The sequence below is a fragment of the Carettochelys insculpta genome, chromosome 16, assembly GCF_033958435.1.
Source record: "Carettochelys insculpta isolate YL-2023 chromosome 16, ASM3395843v1, whole genome shotgun sequence".
Lineage (NCBI taxonomy): Eukaryota > Metazoa > Chordata > Testudines > Carettochelyidae > Carettochelys > Carettochelys insculpta.
Genome location: NC_134152.1, coordinates 33,727,688 through 33,749,393, shown reverse-complemented (window position 1 = coordinate 33,749,393; position 21,706 = coordinate 33,727,688). Strand labels below are relative to the sequence as shown.

The following is a 21,706-nucleotide window of genomic DNA, read 5'->3' as shown; positions in this document are numbered from 1 at the left end:
TTTTACCGGTCATAAGGGGACGGGCTGGAGAGGAGTGAGCAGGAGGTGGAAACTTGAGGAAGAAGAGACAGCATGGGAGTGGGGCTTCTGGGAAAGAGGTGGTGCTGGGGTTGGGCCTGTGGAGGAATGTGGTGGCCGGAGGGTAGGAACTTTGAGGAGAGGGGCCAGAGTCTCAGAGAGCAGCATGGCATGATGTGGGGATGTGGCCATGGTTCCAGTGGCTGAGATTCCGCCCTCTCCTTTTAGGACACTTGGCCACTCCTGATAGAGATCCTACTGCCACATGCAAAGGGCGGGAGTCATTTCTCATTCTTCTCGTTCGTTAAAATAAGAGGCAGGACGTGATGCGTGTTGGGTATGTTTGGATTTGTCCCTTCTGGACAATTCGTCATAGGGAATGTTGTCAGGGTTGCAGGAAACATGGGGTCCCTCTGCCATCCTTGACACTGCTTGCAAGCAAGAAGAGCTGGGAAATCACGGGGTGGAAGAGCTCCGCCTGACACTAGACTCCGTGATGGATTGGCAATGGAGTGAAACATGGCTGCAGGGCCTTTGTTATTTAACAAAGGGAAGATAGATGGCTGTTCTCAATGAATGGATATAGGAGGAGCAGCTCTGCTCAGGCAGATTGAAATCTCTTGCCACAAATGGATTTAATTTTGCTTTAAGGCTTTTTTCCCCTTCTTTGTGCAGCAATGCGTCAGGAAAAAGGGGAGAGCTTGAATGCTATTGAAATCCATGTTGTCTTATGGCCGGTCTACGCTTCCCCGGAGAATGGCACTTTTGCAATCAATCCCCCAGGGCTGATTTAGCAGATCTAAGAAGACTCGCTAAATCAACCGCTCTCTCATTGACTTTGGTATTCCACCAAAATAAGAAGCACAAGGGAAGTCGAAGGGAGAGTTTCTCCCATTGAGATTCCACAGCAACTCAACCTAAGGCACATTGACTCCAGCTATGGTATTCATGCAGCTGGAGTTGCATACCGTAGGTGGCCATTGCCCTGTAGCATAGACCTGCCCTCAGCGGGTATTTTCATGCAAGTGGCTGTCTCTTATTCAGAGAGGAAAAACACCAATGAGAAACCAGGAAGGCCTGGAAAGAAGGGAAGAATCTGGCCTGGGATGGGGGAGACATGGAGATAATTGTTAGGAAAGTTAAAATTTGGGGATGTGTTGAATGAAGAACTGCAAGCCCAAAGAGAGCCAAACTGCTTTGCTAAGGTGAGCAAATGGGAGCTCAGGATACGAGTGCCACGTCTGAGAGCCAGGATCTCCCCACCTTCCCCCACCCTCAGGTCAATGTCATGCTGCTTCCCTAACAATAAGTGGTGTATCACATGGGACATCTTGAAATTTGGCCGTAAACATGCAATATTCAGCACATCAAAGGGAAAACATGGAGCCTCTAGCCATAGGCCTGAGCCAACATACCTCACATTTGGGGGGTTTGGGATCTGGATTTGAATCTGAGCATTCTGGATTGAGCCCATTCTCGTTCCTTGTGTGTCCCAGCACCCACCTTCAGAGCTGCTCCTTACCAGTCACACCAGCGAGGATCCACTCTCAGGACTGACCCTGAAGATTTCTGGAAACTCACAGGTGTAGATGAATTGTGGCTTGGATATCTGGCAAAAACCCTGGAGAAAAATCTTCCTTCAGAGGATTCTACAGATGTATGTTAACTAGGCAGGAGCAAGGAATTACCTGAGTCCAGCTTGCATGTGCAACTTTTCCATGGTCCCCTGATGTGTATGGATTATGACACACCCCCTAATTATATCATCATGTCTCGTTTGTGACTACCTAATATTTGCAGCGTGTATCTCATCTTACCCAGTGTACAGACACCATCCCCTAGCTGTGATCCAGGACTCCTGGGTCCTATCCCTGATTCTGTGACTGCCTCATTGTGTGACCTAGGACAAGTTGCTTTAAACCTCTGGGCCTCGGTTAATTATGTAAAACAGGCATTGCAACATTTTTTCAGCTGGTCAATGATGCTGAGAGGATGCTATGAAGCCCTTTTAAAACCTCAAATAAAAATTATTATGCATGTTCGGATCTTTCTCTATCTATCAGATACCTCTGCTGCTGCCATTCAACCTCCTACATCCTATTGCTCTGATACAGAGGGCCGAGAGTTCTCTTGCCTGTGCCAATCAAAGGCAGGGACGGTAGTTTGGGACTTTCCATCAGTCATAAGATAATCACAAAGTAGTCACTTGAAAGCTCGTGAAGCTGTGTTAACACTGCCCTCTGAGAGGCTGCATTTCCACTTTTGTAGTGAGCACGCACAGGGTGAGTGCGTTGTTTTGGACGCCTGGCGTCTGGCACCAAAAGTGACATAGGCGGGTCTCTCTAATCTCGCTGACTGGTTTGCATCCCCATAGTCAAAATGATGCGTGTTTCTTGCTGCAAAGTGGAGCCTTTAAAAATTAACCACACGGGGATCACTTGCTAAGCCCAACAACTAACCAGCACGGAGGAACAGGTTGTTGCCTAATGTCTGTTAGCCGCATCAAAGGCACTGCAGGATTTTATAATCAAGGCCTCAATCCTTATCATTCAGTTAAATTGGTTTTCCTGCACTGAGCCTGAGCCAATGGATTGGTGCAAGGGGAGGGAGTCCTTGGCAATATTCCTTCAACTTTCGTCATCCAGGAGTGGAATAATTTTTGTTATGTGCACCGAGGCGCATGCAGATGTGCAGCGCCATAGAAACACATGCTGATCACTTTGGTATCTGTGGGTGCTCTGCTAATCAGCTGGGCGGCACCAGAATCTCTTCTGGGTGGCCACCCAAGTGCTCAGCTTACAGAGAACACTGGTCCTTGGCTCCAGGCATCGCACCACATCTCTACTGAGTAAGTGATCATCACTAAAACTGCAGCAGCTTCCAAACTCAGAGTGAATAAATTGCATGATCAAAAGTTGTACATTTCCATCTGTCTTCCATTCCCCCCATGTCTGTGCCTCTGGATACCAGCAAAACATTCAGAGGCAGAAGCAGTGAAATCCCACAAGAAGGGAAGTTTCTGGGTGATTTTTGACTTGATTACAAACCACTGAAGTTTATTCTTCCATGAATCCAGTGCAGTTTTTCAGTCCCAAAGAATCCAACCCAGCACCCATTGAGTTTAACAGCAGCTCCCAGCTTCAGTGAGACCAGGAGGAAGACAATAAGTTCTGAAATCATCTTCAAGACTTGAGAGCATAGCTGCATGGAGGAGAGCCCCCCAAACCTTGTGAGGTGCACCCTGCTAGACAGAGAATGAACCATAGAATCACAGAACACTAGAACTGGAAGGAACCTTGAGAGGTCATTGAGCCCAGTCCCCTGCTCTCTCAGCAGGGCTGAGCGCCCTCTAAACCATCCCTCATAGATGTCTGTCTAACCTGCTCTTAAATATGCCCAGTGATGGAGATTCTACAACCTCCCTGCACAATTTATTCCAGCATTTAACCACCCTGACAGGAAATTTTTCCTAATGTCCAACCTAAGCCTCCCTTGCTGCAGTTTAAGCCCATTGCTTTGTGTCCTATCCTCAGAGGCCAAGGAGAACAAGTTTTCTTCCTCCCCCTTGTAACAACCTTTTAGGTACTTGTAAACTGCTCTCATATCCCCTCTGTCTTCTCTCTTTCCTGTGGAAGCATTCATTGTGGTCACGCTGCTGATGGAATCTTGGTCCCATCTGGCATTGTTAGAGACTGAGGGAAGGCTAGAATCTGCTCTTGTTTTGTGTTGTTTTTAAACAAACACAACCCCATGTATTTCAGCCCATCCCCAATAACTTCACTGCCAGCCATGTGACTGTGGTAAACATTGACCTAAGAGCACCCCACTAAATAGTGGAAACAAATGTGGACTTGTGATAGGGGAAATTTCTACATTGCCTAAGTAAATAGGATCATAGGGATGAAACTGCGAGGACAATTTGGCACATTCTTTATATTTCCCTTGGTGGGCTTTTACCACCTCACTGCTGTGCTTAGAAATCTGGACTAGATCTGTCTAGCCCATCGTCATACCATTCAGCTCCAGGGAGAGCAGTCCAAAGAAGAAAAAACCCTTATGCAATGGTTGTCAGATGGAAATTAAGCCTTGGTTTTAAACAGCAGCAAAGAGAATAAAAGTCTGGGATGAAAGAGGAATGATACTGTGGTGATTTAGAGTTGTTTGCCAAATATTGTTTGTCCTTAAAGCCCATTTGTTATTCTCGTCAGCCTAAGACAATGTTTTCTAGACCTTTGACGCACACCTCAGCTTTCCTGCCACTCTGGGCCTGCTGCTGGAGGCCAAACCAAGAGACAGACATGAACTTCCCCCGTCTCTCCCCACCTCTTCTGCTTAGCATCCAGAGGGAGACAACAGTAAGACAATAAGAGATGGCGGCAGCCAGAAAAGAGCAGTGTTCTGGTTCTGATTTCCTGAGCACCAGGAAAGTGGGAGTGACTGTGTTGCAATCACAGGGCCTGATTCTCTGCAGCTCTGCCACCATTACACCAGAGCAGTGCTACCCAGTGAGGAGAGTGTTTTAAGCCCACTTTGCTCTAGTGTAAATGCCTATATAAGGGGCCAGGAAGAATCAGATGCATGATGTTTAACACCGGTGCAGGTGAGCTCAACCTCTGGCCCTTTGACTTCACTTTTGAATTCATTTCCTCTCTCTGAGGTGAGAACATGGCATTGTGGTTGCCAGAAGATGTCTGTACAGTTTGACTTTTCATGGCTTTACACCAGACTTTTGAGATTATCTTACTTAGGAGGCCCAGGTCAGAGGTTCTTACACAGATCAAACTCTCAAGAACCACAGGAACAGTTTTCCTGAGGAGGAGAATAAAAATACCATGGGGAACTGAGATGCAATTCGAACACCAGTTCCATGGTGATCTCCCCATTCCTAAAACAAGCGGCTCCCCTGGCCCAATGATCCATGAGGCAGGGGTGGGGGAGGGGAGCTGAGAAGAGGCGGGGGACTGTAATGGGGTGGAACTCGTTTCCCCACAAGTGCCCCTGTCTGGTCAAGTGCATTTGCCTGCACTCGTGTTCTTCAGCCTTTTCAGCTACTCTGCCCTCTGGCCTTGTGTGAAATGCAAACCTCTTCTGGGGCATACACCTAACCGGGGCCCGTCTCTGAGTTTGCTCCCTCTGTCTCATTCTCACAGTGCTCCAGAGTGGTGCCTGTAATGCTTCCCCTCCTGGAGACGACGTCATTGCCCTTACCGAAGGCTCCATCTCCTTCTTCTGATAAGGATTGGATCAGGTGCTGATGTGTTTCCCTCTCAGGGCAATTAGGATTATGTTTCCTTCTTTTCCCTCCAGTAGGTGCAGGCCCAAGGCCCTAAAGATAGCTGTTCCCTACTGAGTTCCAATCTTTACAGTTTCCCTGCTAGCCTCACTCTCTGGGCCACTCCTTCATAGGCCTGCACTGTCCTTGTCCTTGGCTCAGAGCTTTATTTCCAACTTCCAGCAGATGCCTATCCCAGGTTCTGCAACTCCTCCTCCCAGTCGTGCCCAGTCCTCAGTTGTCAAGCGTGGGCTCCTGTCTGATCTACAACAAAGCCATCCCACAGAGTTCTCCATGGTGCTCCCTCTGCCAGCTGGTCACGTCTTGTCTTCGCTCCCTGAGATCTCTAGCGGCACTGAACTGACTCTGGTCCCATGGCTTCTTTTGTAGTCCTTTGTGGCTCCTGATTGGCTGGTTTATCTTGCCGCCTCTCTAGCCTGTTTAGTGAAGCTCTCTATGGCTTCTCTTCTTTAGTAGGGTGTGGTAAGTCCACAAGCCTCCAGCAGGGTGTTTTGAGGCAAAGTCCACCCCGTCACTGGGACCTTCCCCTGAGGTGTCATGCCAAGAACTTGTTGTGTGGTCTGTCTGATATGGCATTGCTATCTAATAGCTACCTGAAGTGAAGGATTCTGTGTGTGTGTGTCAACAACAGGCTCAACCAGCAGCCTATCCACACACTTGCATCCCCTGCTCACTGCCACCAGTCCAAAATGAACCTTTAACACCAGGGGAAAAAAAAAAAGAAAAGAATTCAGGTCCCCTTGCACTTGCCCGGGCTGCTGCTGAGCTGTTCCTCACAGACTGTCCTTGGTAAGAGCATTTTTCTCTTCTTCAGGACCTTTGAAGAAACTGAGCGAAAGAGCTGTGAGGTACCAGCAAAGATTCTCTGTAGAAATCAGCTGCTGGCCTACAAGCATGCAACACTGTTGATGCCAGCGGGCTGGGTTTGGATGTGCATTTTTTTAAACATTATTTTAGTGAAGGCGTAAAATTGAGCAAAATAGAGGCGGGGGAAAAAAGAACAGGTCTGATAACATCAGAATGAAGCCAAACTTCCCTCCAAACACCACACGCAAACCATTTCTCAGCTTCAAAAATCTTTACTTAACTGGGCTTCCCACAGAAGTCTCCTGCCAATGCTCTGGCCAGATCAGACCTCATCTAGCTTGCTAGATCACAGCCTCAGATGGGGGCAGCTACCGACATTTCTCCTCTAGCCAAAATGTCTGGCGCGGTGCCCATCTCTTGGCCTTCACCAGGCTTTTGTTTCACTAGCTACATTGTCAGCCTTCTGCCCTGTTCTAATGAACAGGACTGATGGTATCAAAGCACGAGGTTAAGTTGAACCCTGGAGGGAAAGGGGGTGCAATGGAAAAGATTCATCTGGGAAGAGAAACATGTATTAACTGCCTTGCAGCTGGGAGGACACTGAGCTACAGAGCATTGTGCTGTGTCTGATTACACTGTACTGGAATGGACAGTTTTCACAATAGCAAGGGCAGAAGATGAGGAGGTTGCCATCACGCATGTGCCTCGGTCACACCTGCCTGGATCACTCTTGAATCCTTTGTCTGTTCTCTGTGATGATGGCATGTGTCTCTGCACATTTCAACCTTAAACAACCACCAGCAAATGGGCTTTGGCATCCCTCTGCTGCTAATTGTCCATGCATCAGTCCAGCTGGTCTCTCCCGCTTTGAAAATCCAGCTGTGCTCTAGGTGGAATCCTAATTATAATTACCCATAAGAGATGGAGCCCTGAGCTCCCCCACCCCCCACCATTAGCATCCAGGGCGCTTCTGGTTCCAGATCTGGGGAGTGGGGTTGCATGCAGGTCTCTGAAGGTAATGAGCTTCTGCATAGTTCTGTCAGACTCAAAACAATAGCTCATCTACTGCACGCCAGCCTAGGCTGCTTTTCCTGGGTGACCGATTAGCGGCTGCTTCGAAGGGCATGTCATCTGAAATGCTATCATGGATAAAAACAGTCTGGTCAAGATTACTTTTTTTTTTAATTAAAACTGGTGTCCAGAGAAGATAAGTGACTTGCCCAAGGTCCTATACTATAGGGAGCCTGTAGCAGAACTGGCAACTGAACCAAAGCTTCCAGGTTCTTGGACATTGCTCAAGCCACCCTTCTTCTTTCAGGCTTTGTTTATACTACACAGCTTTGTGTCATGATTGTATTGGCACAGCCTTGTTGCTAAATGTCTGCCTGTGTGAGTGCTGTTTGTTGGTACTTTATTTCGTAGCCCCGTGGGCTGCTGCAAATCGAACTCTCTGAGCAGAGCACGTTGGAGAGATACTTGGCACAGGATCTAATATGCCCACATGGCTTCTACCTCCACACAAACTCCAGTGTTCACCTGTGTTTGTTGTTCCTACAAGGCCCAAATGTGAAGCCATGTTTTCTCGGAACACAATCAGCAGACTTTCTTCTGCCATTGCGTGGTGGGTTTGTTTTTTTTTTAACTACTCCTCCTTTCGTGCCAAATATTTCAGCTCCCTCCATGAGCGCCCAACCTTGTTCTATCTCCCTGAACCTCTCCACACAGGGATCTGTGTATGTCTCAGCACATTTTAACCTTTCATGAGACTCCCCAGCTCTGTGTGACGTTGTAGCATTCTATCGCATTACAAGACCAGAAGGAACACTGCCTTCAGAACTTTTGTTCATCCTGGTTTGGATGGCAATTTCTCTCAGAACCAAAGAGGCTTTGGGATGACCTGGGGGAATTCAGGCAAGCCAGGAAGATGCAACATTTTAATGTGATGTCGCTGTCTAGTGTGGCATATCTTGTTGGCCAGAAATAAGGCCCAGTGCAAGGCACATGGAAAGCCCGACAGGGCCTTGGCAAATGAGGCATTAATAGCAACCCCCATTGCTCCTGCTGTCCAGTGAAGGGGCCATAAAACCAGCTGCATCAAGAACAGGAGGGGAGGACCTGGGGAGAGGAAAGACTGTTGTCTGACCTTGGACAGGATGATTAGACACCCACACCCACCCCGAGCCAGGGATTGTGGTTTTATCTGATGGATTGGGCCCTACAAAGAAGGAGCGGTGTGAGCTGTGCTACCTCCAATGGGAAGCCGCTCTAAGGTTCTCCCTCGAAAAAGGGATTTGAATGGCTGAGCTTATGTCTTTACTATGTCCCCACAGAAACCTTCAGTAAAAGGTGAAAGATTTGTACGAGGTGAAGGAAAAAACAACAGTGTTGTGCTGAATTCTTTTGCAAGTACGCGGGCGCTGTAAATCTCTTACCAAATGTAAGCGGCAGCTGGATTTTCAGCCAGGCTGATCCCATTTGACTTCCGCTGATGATATATCTGCCTGGGCCATCCTGAAGCAAATCCTGTAAGGGAAAGATCCCTGACCCCCTGTTTCGGTCTGATTCCATATAAATAAGATGCCGTTTATTTCCCCTGGGCCTCCTCAGCTCAGAGAGGCAGACTCCAGTTTTTTTATTGTGGTGTCGGTGCCAAGTTCCCAGCTTACTTATGCTTCTCTCAAAAACACCCAGGTGGTTGAAGAAGACAGCCTGCATGGGAGTCATGGTTTAGCTGCAATGTCCCTGCGACTTGGTCCACGAGTTTTAATTACTAAACTACATAGTCTCCAACAATATTATGGCTGGTGCATGGCTCAGAGATTTGATCAGTGAGTGGATGACACCTGTCTTGAAGCAGTGATTTAATTGCAGAGATGAATGCTAGGGTCACACCTTCCCTACACACCCCTTCTAAATTGTTACATAGATCTAACTGCTTTATAATTGAGCCTCAGTTTCCACATCTGTACAATGGACATAACACTGCTGCCTGCCTGTGTCAAGAGTTTTGAGAGTGACTGAGACAAAGCACCATAGAAGAGCTATTTTTGTTATTTTATAACATCCCAGCCCAGAAGAAAGAATCTATTGTTCCTCCACTTCTGCCCCCAGATGATGGCTTGTAGTTTGCATTCTCACTTGCTCAGCTAATGGCTCCACCAGCCTCCTGAAATCAGGAGTCGTCAGGCTATGGAAATGAACATTGCATTTCTGCTTCGTTAGCTGCAATATGCATGTTCCCCCAGGCTGTGACTTCTCTGCATCCAGAGATTCCATAAGTAAATACACCCAGTGTGTCTGAAAATGTCACAGGATTGCGCTCTCAATTGCCCTCTGGTCTGATTTCATCTGATACCAGTCGTCCCCTTGCAAACTCGTCTGGCCATCACACCACTCTCCAGGCAGCAGTGAGTTGCAAAGCAGAAAAATCATTGAATCCTGCCTTGAACAGAAGGAAGCCATGGGCCATAAATGACGTGCTGTATTTCCTGATCTATCAAGCTGATTGGTCGGCTGTTTGAGAAGTGTTTAAATTACCGGGGAGAGAGGAGACAAACTTCCCCATGAATGAAGTGTGCAGTGAATTCTGTCCTGTCAATCATTGCCCTGTGAAGTCTTTGCCATTCCTGGACTGCAGTTGCTGAGTGACGTAACCTTTTAGAAGCTCTTAGGTGAAGGCTTAAATGATGGTTTAAAAGTAAAGTAGTCGGGCCAGGGATACTGAATGGAACAAAATTATCATTGGCACGTACCTAGACACTCACTGTGCATATCACGGAAACAAGGACTCAGCCCCGTGGCCTGAAAAGTTGTCCAAGTTCTTTCTTGAGCCCTGTTGCTTTTTCTCTTATCTATTGATTGGCTTCATTCCGCTTATTACACTGCACCTCAGGAGTATATGGTGCTGTTTAGAGCAGGTGGTTTGTCTACATTCTCACTTTTCATATTAAATCTTTTCTTATCCCACTGGTGTTTACCGGTGGCTAAAGTGGGTGTGCTTCGTATACACTAGTTCTTCAGCATTAGGACAAGAAGCAAAGGGCCTAAAGTGCAGCAATGGAGGTTTGAGTTGGACATTAGTGAAAACTTCCTAACTGTCAAGGTGGTTAAACACTGGAACAAATTGGCTAAGGAAGATGCGGAATCTTCAAAACTCATGGTATTTAAGAGCAGGTTAGGTAGACATCTGTCAGGGATGATCAAGATCAGCGTTTCTCAACTTTTTTAATGAAGTACCCCTTTTTCAATAAAAAAATTTTAAATACCTCCAGACTTCTCTTCCATTCCCCTACAGGCACGCATACCACCAGTTGAGAAACACCATCCTTAGGTAGTAACAGAGAGGAAGCCGTGCTAGTCTATACACTATCAAAACAAAAAGCAGTCAAGTAGCACTTTAAAGACTAGCAAAATAATTTATTAGGTGAGCTTTCGTGGGACAGACCCACTTCTGAAGAAGTGGGTCTGTCCCACGAAAGCTCACCTAATAAATTATTTTGCTAGTCTTTAAAGTGCTACTTGACTGCTTTTTGTCATCCTTAGGTAATCTGAAGTCTTGAAATAAGTGTCGTTCAACCTTTCCAGATTACTGTACCCTTTGCAGGAGTCAGACTTGTTTTGCGTACCACCAAGTTACACTTCACTTTAAAAAAAACATGCAAAAATATCTCAGAAGACAACTGCTGAAAACTTGCTGACTTTCTACCCTCTTATCATCAAATAAATGGACTGGAATAGAAATATTGTAGTTGTGTTTCAGTGTAAGGCATAGGAAGCAGTAGAAACAAGCCACTGTCTGAATGAACTTCTAAATTATACAGACTTTACTAGTATATTTTATGTTGCCCTGTTGTAAAACTAGGCAAATATCTTGATGAGTTGATGTACCCCCAGAGGACCTCGGTGTACCCCTCAGGATACACGTAGCCCTGGTTGAGAAACACTAATCAAGATGGTGCTTGGTCCTGTCATGAGGGCAGGGGGCTGGATTTGATGACCCCTCGAGGTCCCTTCCAGTTCTAGTTTTCTATGATTCTCTGATTAGTGGCACAAGTGGGTCTGCACAGGTGCAGGAAAATAGCGCAGAAACTTCAAGGCTCTGGCCCTCCACAGTCGTGTCCCAGAAATTACAGGTGTAAGATAAGACTAGTGAAAAGTCCCTCACCAGCCATGCTGCAATTAAAGCTCCCAGTTATCTTAGCCTTCCAGAACCGTAAACTGAATCCCAGACTAATTAAATCAGATTGGAGATAGGCATACAGCCCTCAGTAATGGGCTTTTTTAAATTTTGTTTTTAATTCTGCAACGACGGAACGAGTTGGCGATGGCCGATTCACTCCTTGTTAATGCTCTGCTTGCTCGTCCCAGGGACGTGCCTGGCAATGGATTTATTGAAAAGCCAAATTGTTTTTAATTGGAAATTGGGGGCGGTTGAAGTTTGTTCTGTGAACCAAGAGGAGAGTTGTTTTTCGCGAGACAAATTTAACTTTTTCAGCAACAAAGAGGACTCGAGAGGAGCCACCAAATGGCTGCTTGCAGCCAGGTTTCTCTCTAGTCTTTGCTAATTAGTGCATTTCTGCTGTAGGCCACTTCCCGGGGTGGGTCCATGTCATGATGTTCGGATCCAGAGTTTTGCTTTGGACCTGTTGCTCGCTGACACTTTTAGACAGATGATCCTCCTGGAAGAGAACGAGTGCTGTTGTGGGATTTTGTTGAGAACCTAATGTTGCAGTAGCCACGCCTGCAGAAAAGTTGGCAGTGATCAGCGTGTGGTATTGCTGGGGCTTCCTGTTATGCAGTTGCAGCCTTATGGGCTGGGGTTGCACCACAGTGCAGCACCAAAATAGCGTCGCTACCCTGACATGAAGACGCGCGGAACTAATGGGCTGGCCCAACTTCGTGACCTGAGGGAAACAAGGCTGACAATGCTGGGCTTGTAACATCCTGGCGTGACATCACAGGATGTGGCAACCATCATTAAAAGCATGCAGCATCACACTGAAGTGAACTCTCAGGCCTTGTGGTAGAGCCACCCTCTCCTCATCCGTGATGCTGTTAGGGACAATGAACGCGGTCAGTTCTCAATTTTGTGGGGCCCTAGGCTGCACGTATAACTGCGTTCTGCTGCTGGCATGTATCCCACCTCTTGTCTCCTTCCCATCTATGAAACCCTTTGGCAAACCTGACCTGCCCTTCCACCCACCATGCCTAATTAAGGCCATGAGAGCCTGACCACAAGAAGACATGCCATGGAGATCGGAAGCGGACCCCTGTAGGCAGAGAATGGGGGAAGACCAGGAATTGCATCTCTGCTGCAGCTTGCTGATGATAGAGCTGCAGGAGACAAAAGGACTGGGAATCGGAGAAGGTGTTGTGGTAGGTGGGTGACTAGAGGGGAGTGGCGAAAGCAATCTGGGCAGGCTCAAAGGCCTCAGGCTTCTTCTGAAAGAGGAGAGCCATTGAACTCCCACACAATCCTCAGGGCCTTCTTTCTAAGGTGGGTGAAGGTAGCCCCATCAAAATCATGCCGCACTGCGGTCGTTAAGAAAGCTTCCTGTGAGAGCAGAACAGGGAGAGACACGTTGTTTAGAGTCTGTCTCGGCTTCCTTCGTTCATACTTGGTCCCCTCGGAGCTGCTGTGGAGAACCATCACCTCACAAGACAGTTGCAATGGCCGGGCTGACAAACAGGCCTCTTCCAAAAGTAGTACCAGTGGAAGGGCCTTCACTGGCGAGCAGCCCACTGCTTTTCTGGGGGGGCAGGGGGTGTGTTCTTAGACTTGTTGAGGCACAGCGGTGGAGGTGGCAGGCATCTGGCACCCAATATGCTATGTTTGACAGTCTCTGCTCCCAAGGGATGGCCACACAGGGGGCAGTGAGTTGGTAATGAGGGGCTTTGGCAAAGCTGAGGGAAAAGGGGGACCAGGATGGGCGGCTGCTGGCTGAGACCGAGGGGCATCGGCAGAGCTGGGATCGCAGGGGGGCTGCAGGTCAGCATTGAGGAGCTGTGGGAAAAGTGTAGGACTGGGAGGAGCGGGGGGGCTGCAGGCCTGAGGTGAGGGGCAGCAATCAAGCTCTGAGGGTGTAAAGAGACCAGGACTGAGAGCTGCCTGTCAGGTTGAGGTGTGGCGAGGCAGGGTACAGCAGAAAGATATCGCCCCTCCTCCCGAGGCCTGACTGTAACCGTGTTGTTAACCCTTCCATTTCAACAACGGATTCAAACAGCCTTTAAACATTTTTTTGTATGTTTTTTTAAAGAGTAGCATAGACAAGTGGGCCACGGAGCTGGGTCCCGTCCACTGCTAGCAATTATCAGAGAGCAGCACGAATTAAATATTTCATTAAAGCCCAGCTGCTGCAGGCAAGCTTTTCAGGTGATAACATGAGGGTATGCAAGGCAATCCCATGCTTCTAGCCCAGGCCTGACCTGCCGAATGGCAGCTGGGAACACTTCCGTGTCAAGCCAGGAAAGGTAAAAAGCAAGCGCTTCCCTAAGAAAAAGGGGGGGACATTAAAAGAGGCGATCCTGTGTGTGCAGGAGTCCAAGCAGCCGAGTGGGGGCAGGAGGGGAACATTCTGTTCTTGCCTGAAGCGTCCAGGCAGCTGGAGACCTGCGGCGGAGAGAACCTTGGCACTGGTTCCAGCCCTTTAAAACCGTTATCTCCTGAGCTGTAGACTAATGGGTCTGGGTCTGGGTCTGAGGCGCATTTCACGGCCTGCCAGGTGGCAGATGGAAACCGGGTCGCTGCTTAATTGAGGCAAAGGGTGGTGCTTTGGGGAAGCTCAGCCAGCACAGTCTGGTCTTAACAAGCTCTGAGTGAGCGAGAGAGCACCTCGGCTGTCCCCTCTCTCCAGGGAGCCTGTGGCCTTTTCCCTTATGGTGAACATAAGAACCAGTGAACTCAGACCAAAGGTCCATTTAGCCCGGTATGCTGTCTTCCAACAGTGGCCAATGCTAGGTGCCCCAGAGGGAATGAACAGATCTCCCCACCCCTGTCACTCACTCCTAGCCTCTGACAAACAGGGTAGAGGCACCCTTTCTACCCATCCTGGCTTAATAAATATCGATGGACCTAACCTCCATGGATCTATGGAACCTGGATAACATCCCAGTCTTCAGAACATCTCTGGCAAGGAGGTCCACACGTTGGCTGTGCATTGCATGAGGAAATACTTTCTTTTGTATGTTTTAAAACTACCACCTATTTATTTCCTTTGGTGACCCCTAGTTCTTCTGTTATGGGAACAAGTAAAACCCTGCTGTGAAGGCTGCCTGCGCTGCAACATCCCTCTCGCCCCAATCATACTGGGGGTCCACGTCTGTGAGCGAGTGCAGCGTTCAGACATTGGGAGGATTTTGCAAGGCATCTATCAGTGCCGCCAATGAACTGAGCACAGAGTGACTAGGAAGACGGATGCAGAGAACACTTGGTTATTGTCTGGGGTTATAGGCAGGAGGAGTTAAGAAATCTAAACGTAATTGATGTCTATTGTCTGTCTCATTCCAAAGAAAAGCTCAGTGTCTGTGGGCGGTCAGGCATGCAGATGGCTGAGATGGAAATCAGGCTTTTCAGTTTCCCATTGTTGGCAAGAATTCAGTCCCTGCCCACTCCAACAGTTTTCAAAGTAGACTCTGAGAGTTCTTCATCTATTAGGCTGTGTCTAGACAGTGGGGAACTGTCAACAAAAAATACGCAAATTGTGCATGTCAGTTTGTGTATCTTGTGCCGGCGGTTCTGTCAGGAGAGGCTTTTCTGACATTTGACCTGTCCAAATGTCGGGAAAACACCCTCTGTCGAGACATCCTGCCTCATGAAACAAGGTGTACAGGGTTGTCGATCTTCTGAGAGCTCTGCAGTCCGGATGCACACTCTGCTGACAAAATTTCTGTCGAAGTTTTGTCGTCAGAAGCCTGCAATCTAGGCATAGCCTCAGTCATTGCTGTATTTATCAGCGGACTCCTCCTGTGGTCCAGCAATGATCCGATATGGAAGGGCAGACTGTCGGTGTGCAAGGTTATTCTCAGACTGGGTCTGATGCACTATAAGTGGCTAATAAAATCAGGTCATAAAAATTTAGGCACGGAGCAGACATATTAAGTCTTCTAGCTCCACCCCACCCCACCCCACCCCACCCCACCCCTCTCTTCCCCTCCCCTCCCCTCCGACCAGGGTACATTCTCCTGTGCTTTATCCATTCTGCCTTTCAATGCTGCAAACAGTAAGAATTCCAGTCTTCGCACAGTGAGATGATTCCAGGATCAACTAACCCTTCCCTCCCAGGAGTGCTATTTGTTATCTTTTCCCTGTGATACTACTAATGATGTTTACGGCAAGATTCCCACTGACCTCACTAGGGGCAAGTTTGAGCATATACATATTTGAGAACTTGTTAAAGTTGGTATGCCTTTTTCTTTCTTTCTTTCCCTTCCTCCCTTATTACAATGTTATTGTCCTGCTCTGTTAGTTGGCTTCTGATAGTCCAACAAATAGCTCAGACACAGATGCTTTTTCCATCATCTGGAGGTAGAGGGTGCATCCCCACTGCAGTGTATGCACAGGATTCAAACGTCTGATCAAGCCAAACCCTGTTTCCATCCACAGACAAATCACATTCAACCAGGGCTGGGTCCCAGGGCCCCGTGAGGTGGATCCAAGCCTGAATCAAACCAGGATCCAGTCTTCAAGCTCTTTTGCTATGCAATGTTGATGGAATCCCATTGGACTGGCACTCTGGGAATCTGCCAAAATTATCCAACAATTCTATGGACTGACTTTTTGTCCTCTGCATGGTCATTTGGTGGACAGACAAGTTTAGTCCTATTGCACCATGAACAAAGTGTTAGAGTGGGCACATTTTGGGAGACCTGTAGGAAATCTGGAATATGAATGGTTAGGCTCAGGCCCACAGAATGCAGAGTAGATTCTGAAACCCCCAGTCCAAAGATTCCTAACCTAAGGTTACAAATGAACATAGATGTGTAGACTCAGCCAGCTCAAGTTCTGCTAACTCTGGGCTTACATTGCAGTTCAGGCATACCCTAGGTCAGTGGTTTTCAACCAGTGTCTCACATGGTACACTGGTATGCCATGAGAACTCTCCAAATGTGCCATGAAATTTCATCAATTTACCCTCACTGTGGCTCTTTACAGAGCCACTGGTGAGGGGGGTGGGAAGGGTGGAGATTGATTGACCCCCGCCTCAGCTGCCTGAGCCCCAGCTGGAGCGAGGTTCATCAGTTTCTCTTCACCGGTGGCTCTTTTCAGAGCCTCCATGGGAGGAAATGCCAACCCAGGGGGACTCCATTCGCACTGGGAGCCAGCTGAAATGTGGCTTTCCAGCCCAAATGAGCTGGCAGGGAGGCTGCCTCCACTCCCTGCTGTGGCTAGGGGAAGGGGTGGAGGGCAGGAGCCTGTTGTAGCTGGGTTGCTGTTTAAATGCTTCTTCCTGGCTCCAACAGGCTGGCAGGGAGGGGAGCTGCTTTCAGTGGTTACTCGTTACTCAACATCCCCAGCGTGGCATTGAGCAGATTTTGAAAATGTGCCTGTTCTCGCTGTCTAAGAGGGCATATTCTGTGGTGGATTTGAAACGTTAATGCATTGAATCCTTGTTTAGCTCATTGTGTGCACTGCTATGTTGCAAAGCCCTCTAGTAAAGGCTGTAACCATAGTAAATGTCGGTACATGTGACGTTGATGAGCAATCGATTCAGCTGAAGACAGGGGATGTGCCGTGAAATTGTTTGTCTCATTGAAGCGGGCCGTGGTACTGAAAAGTTTGGGAACCATGGCCCTAGGTAACCTGCCTTTCCTCACTGTATTCACTGCAGTCCCAAGACTGCGGGTTTGGAATACCACTTGTCCACTCAGACCTTTTTTTCTTTTTTTCAGGTGAGGTTCTGCCACTTTTTCCCCATGCTCTGTCCATCTATTGTTTAACCCCATTCAGGAGCCTGAGGAGAAAAACAGTTCTAGATTCCACGCCCAAATCAGCATCTCTCAGGCCATGGCATCCCCTTCTGGTGAAAGAAATGACAGTGTAAGACATTGACTCTCCTCTGCTTCTTTCACATTAGGACATACAACCTTTCTTTCCTGAATCCATATTACCAGCCAGAAGAGGAGGGGGATCTGTTCATCTGCTCGTCCCATCGGGATAACGGCATGCAGAAATGCTCCAGTATCCCAAACTTGAAGAAGCACAGGGTGGAGTGCACCTTGAGCATGGACTTCTCCAACCAAAATTTGTATAACCAAGATTTCAGCAACAGGAACACCTGCATAAACTGGAACCAATATTACAACGTATGTGAGGCAGGGGATGTCAACCCACACAATGGAGCTATTAATTTTGATAACATTGGCTATGCCTGGATAGCTATTTTTCAGGTAGGATTTTGCAACTGTTTGCTTGATCTTGTTTTTCCCCATGTTGCTTAGAGGCTTTTTAGACACTTGTTAGTTGAAAATGGAACCTGCCTGCAGTAGAATGAAACTAGTAAATAGATGGGCTGTGTCAGGTAAATGAACCACAGAATAAACTGTCTGCCTTTTGGAGAGAGGCAAACGATGACATTTATCGATACATTTTCAAAAAGAGAATGAAGATTTCTGATAGTAAAGGGATTTTTCATCTGACAGACAGTGGCATAGCAAGGTTGAGTGGCTGCAAACTGAAATGCAATCATTTCAGGCTAGAAATAAGACGTGCATTTTAATGGTTAAGGCTATTAACTCTTGGGGCAACTTATCAAGAGGATGTTGTGTAGCCTCCGTCACTTGAAGCCTTTAAATGAGTATTGAACATGTTTCAAAAAAAAAAAAAATTCTGCCTCACCCACAAGATACAGACTCAATGCAAATATTAATAGTCTTGTAGTCTTCTTTAGCCTTAAAACCTTTATAGAGATGTTCTCCTTGCGCAAGCATTTATACCAAGTGCAGTCAGGTCAGAATGGGGGTGTTTTATATTCACCATATATGTTTAAATGGCTACCCAAGGTACAGTGTAATGGACAGTCAAGTCCTTGGTGCCCTGGTCCATGAAGTCAAGAGTAATAGATTGTGATGTTCATGACCAAGAGGCACTGGTGGCTTAGGGAGAGTCTACACACCAACTTTAACTTCTGATTTACATCCCCTTGTGTTACCTCAGTGCACATTCAAGCGTGGGCACTCTTTTTTTCCCCCAATTGAGTGTTCTATTTGATTTAGAACTATCAAAGTATTATACACCTTTATCCTGATGCAAGAAATAGGTTAATTCTTTGGTGTGAGTTTCTGTGATGACCAACCCAAAATAATACAAAACTGTGGAATAAAGAAAACAGGGGCTGGCTGAAGCTGCTTCGCAGCCCTTACCATGAGTTGTGGAAGGTACATGGATTTTCTACAGGTGAGTTGCAGTGCTTTAACAAAAGTGATGCAACTTTATGTGTGAACAGATTATGTCAGTGTAAATTTGATTTCCATGTGCAAGCTGAAATGAGACACATCCCGTTTAAACCAAAATATGCAACTCGGCCTGGGATGTGTGCCACCTTCGCTGGCCTGGCCAGGTTTGTACCCGAGACCTCCAGAGCTAAAAACATGAGCTTGCTACAGTTTGAGCAACTGTAGCAACTCTTATTCTCTGTGCCTCAGCACACAGACAGGCTTTGAATACACACTTTGTGAGTACATTACTCCAGTGAGTTGCACCAGTTTAACCGAACTGAACCGTTACATTGGTATATCTTTGTGTGTAGATCATCCAAAGGGAGAGTCACCTCTGATCCCAACAGTAATGACTTCTAAGTAGATTGCTATGCAGAATCATCTGATCAGTTTATCATAGAGGCCTCATTTTCCCTAGGAAGACTAGTGTGTGGTTATTTCACATTAACTAGCAAAAGGTAACTAGCACAATGCAAAATACTAATCAGTAGTTTTCATACATTAGCACAGTGGTGGGCAACCTGCGGCCTATCAGATTTCTATGCGTGGGCCAGGAAACATTTGGTTTACTTTTGCCCACATGCAGGGTTGCCAGATTCCGCTGGTTTCCATTCACGTAGGTGTTTTTCCTACCAGTATTACCAAGGTGACATGCACATGAAATGAGGTGCTTGCTGATTGTGCACTATGTTGAGTGTGAGAGTCATGTGCTCCCTCTGCAGCCAATCAAATGCTGCTACGTTTCAGTTGGCACACCCCCAAATTCTACACGCACAGTGAAAGTGTTGGTAATGCTGCTAGACTATAGTGACCTCCCCTGGTCCATCAAATTCCCTCGTTCAGCACCGGTCAGGTCCCAAGCGTGCTGGACGAGAGAGGTTCAATTTTAAAATGCATGGGTACCGACTAGAAACTGATTCAAAATAGGAGCTGCCTCTGTGGCTTTTCATATTCTTGCTGGGTGGTTTGTGGTGCTGGAAGGAGGAGGATCATAGCCAGGTCTACCAGTGCAGTGTCCCGTTTGGCATCCGTCTTTTCCAGAAGATGAAGAAGCCCTTTATCAGATCTTGATTGCTGTGGCACAAATGATTGCTCATGGGCTCCTGTCTCTCGGCAATGATATTGTAGCAAAAAAGGGGCAAAGGCCATTTCACTGCAGAAGTCCCATGTTCATCAACTAAAGGTGACCAAATGTGTGTTGCGGAGTCAATGCTCCTTCTAGGCTCCTGGGAAACAAGTTATTCATTCCACTTTGTCTCTGGAGCAAACTCTAAGCCCAGACGAAATGTGTAGCATTCACCTCAAAAAGAAAGGTTCGCCTTAGAGCAGAATATTTCCAAGACATGAATTGATTCCTTTGGGAAGAAAGAAGGCTGATATTGGGTACATAGACCGCTGTGACATTCTGCTTTCACACCCTGGGAGGTTTGTGTTAGGTTTCAACCTTGCTGCTTTGGCTCTCAGATTATTATACCCAGCCACCTCTTCTTGCATATTTTTTTTCCATGTCGTGCCTAACTCTGAGCCTTTAGAAGTAGAAAAGTGTGTTACTTTACAGGCAGAGTTGGCCATCAAGGTGACTGCTTGGTGGAGATATGAGAATATGAATAGTATTAAATGTTATCTAAGTTATTAGGTACTCAATCAAAACAACTACTGGAAATCAGAGACCATTAAATTCTCATTAGCTAATCAGAATGGCCCAGGTCAGACCTCCAAGGAAAGCCCTGAGGGCTGCTGGAGATAGAGTTGATGGTATTAGACGTCCACCCACTTCCCTATAACCATCCTAGCATACTGAGTAGGTGGAGTTCTGCTGCTGAATGTGTTATGTTTTGGATGAGACAGATCCAAGGCCCCACTGACTTCTGGCCAAGAACTGTATTTTCTGCAATGGTGATAGTGGTGGGGTAACTGGCCAAATTCCAACTGGGGTAATACTAATCTCTGTTGGATCCTGTATTATTCACCTTATGCAGCTTGTAAGATAGTGGTATACACGATTGGAAAGTGGCTCTGCTCTGTCCTAGTGATGCCAGCATTGCAGTAAGTAGCCAACTCTACATGCTGTGAAGGGTTTGGAAAGCCTACCACATGTTGAACCTCGCGAGTCCAGCACCCTCAGGACTTCACTGGTGCTGAATAAATTTGCCGAATGACAATTCAGTATTGTCTAGCAGCACTACCAACACTTCCACTGCTGGCTGGGCTCTTAGAAGACATTTAGGGGTGAATTAGAGCTAAATACAGCACAGAACACTGAGAGCCAGGACTGGTGGCTGGAAGCAAACTTTATGGGCCCACAGGAAACGTGGCCACGCCCATGGTAACTGAACGTCCAGCTGATTAAAATCGTGCTGCACTGTGGATGTTACTGAGCTAGAGAGTGCCGGATTAGAGAGGTTCAACCTGTATGCGACAAAGCTAAAGCAATGTTAATGTCCCAAGTGGGTCAGTAAATAAGAGCCATGTTTTAACAGTATGTAGCCCTTGCTCCTCTCCGAGTGCAACCCTGAGCTAATGGAAGTCATTTTTGAAAGTGAGCCCTGGCATTTAGTACCGTAGGACTAGCTGCAGGAGAGGGGCTAGACACACCAAGTACATAACCATCTGCAACCCTCCGGACAAACTCGGGGCAGCTAACGCCTCCCACTGTTCTTGCTGCTGTGGCTACTGACTCAGCGCCAATGGCTGGCTTGTCCTCTTGAACAGGGAATTACACCCCCGCTTCCAAGTGTTGCTGCGGACCATATCTCTTGGCAACATCCACTGCACGCCACTGGTGGGAGCGTGAAATGTGCACAACTGCATGCCGCAGTGAAAAGCCACTTGTATCCATGCTGCAGCCTAGATAGCGGTGCCAATGAAAGGCTCTAGCCGGGGAAGGGAGGGCAGCAGGAAGGACATTGCAGGAGCCACGGCTCCCATCAGCAAGGAGGCAGAGGGGTATTACGCCGCAAAAAGCAACATGTAAATGTGGGAGACACTGCTTGGGAAGGTTCAGGTGTATCTTTACTCACCTGATCGGATCCTTACTGTCTGCATTGCCATCTATACCCATGCTAGAGGGGCATGCAGTGTACCTTGTCTACACACAGTTGTAAGGTGCATGCAGCGTAGGGGTCCTATGGAAAGCTATGGGGGATGTCGGCTTCC

At 47.4% G+C, this 21,706-nt stretch overlaps 1 protein-coding gene and 1 non-coding gene across 2 annotated transcripts in view; one reads left to right on the top strand and one right to left on the bottom strand.

Moving 5' to 3' along the window:
* Positions 1-21,706, top strand: part of CACNA1H (calcium voltage-gated channel subunit alpha1 H) — a 493,948-nt gene that overhangs the window by 310,804 nt on the left and 161,438 nt on the right. Inside the window, exon 7 of the mRNA XM_075010231.1 lies at positions 17,191-17,503. Within this exon, the coding sequence (XP_074866332.1) occupies positions 17,191-17,503 (313 nt within the window). The remainder of the gene's footprint in view (positions 1-17,190; positions 17,504-21,706) is intronic.
* On the bottom strand, positions 8,392-8,502 carry LOC142021950 (U5 spliceosomal RNA). The gene has a single exon (XR_012647825.1). It is a non-coding gene; the product is annotated as a U5 spliceosomal RNA (small nuclear RNA).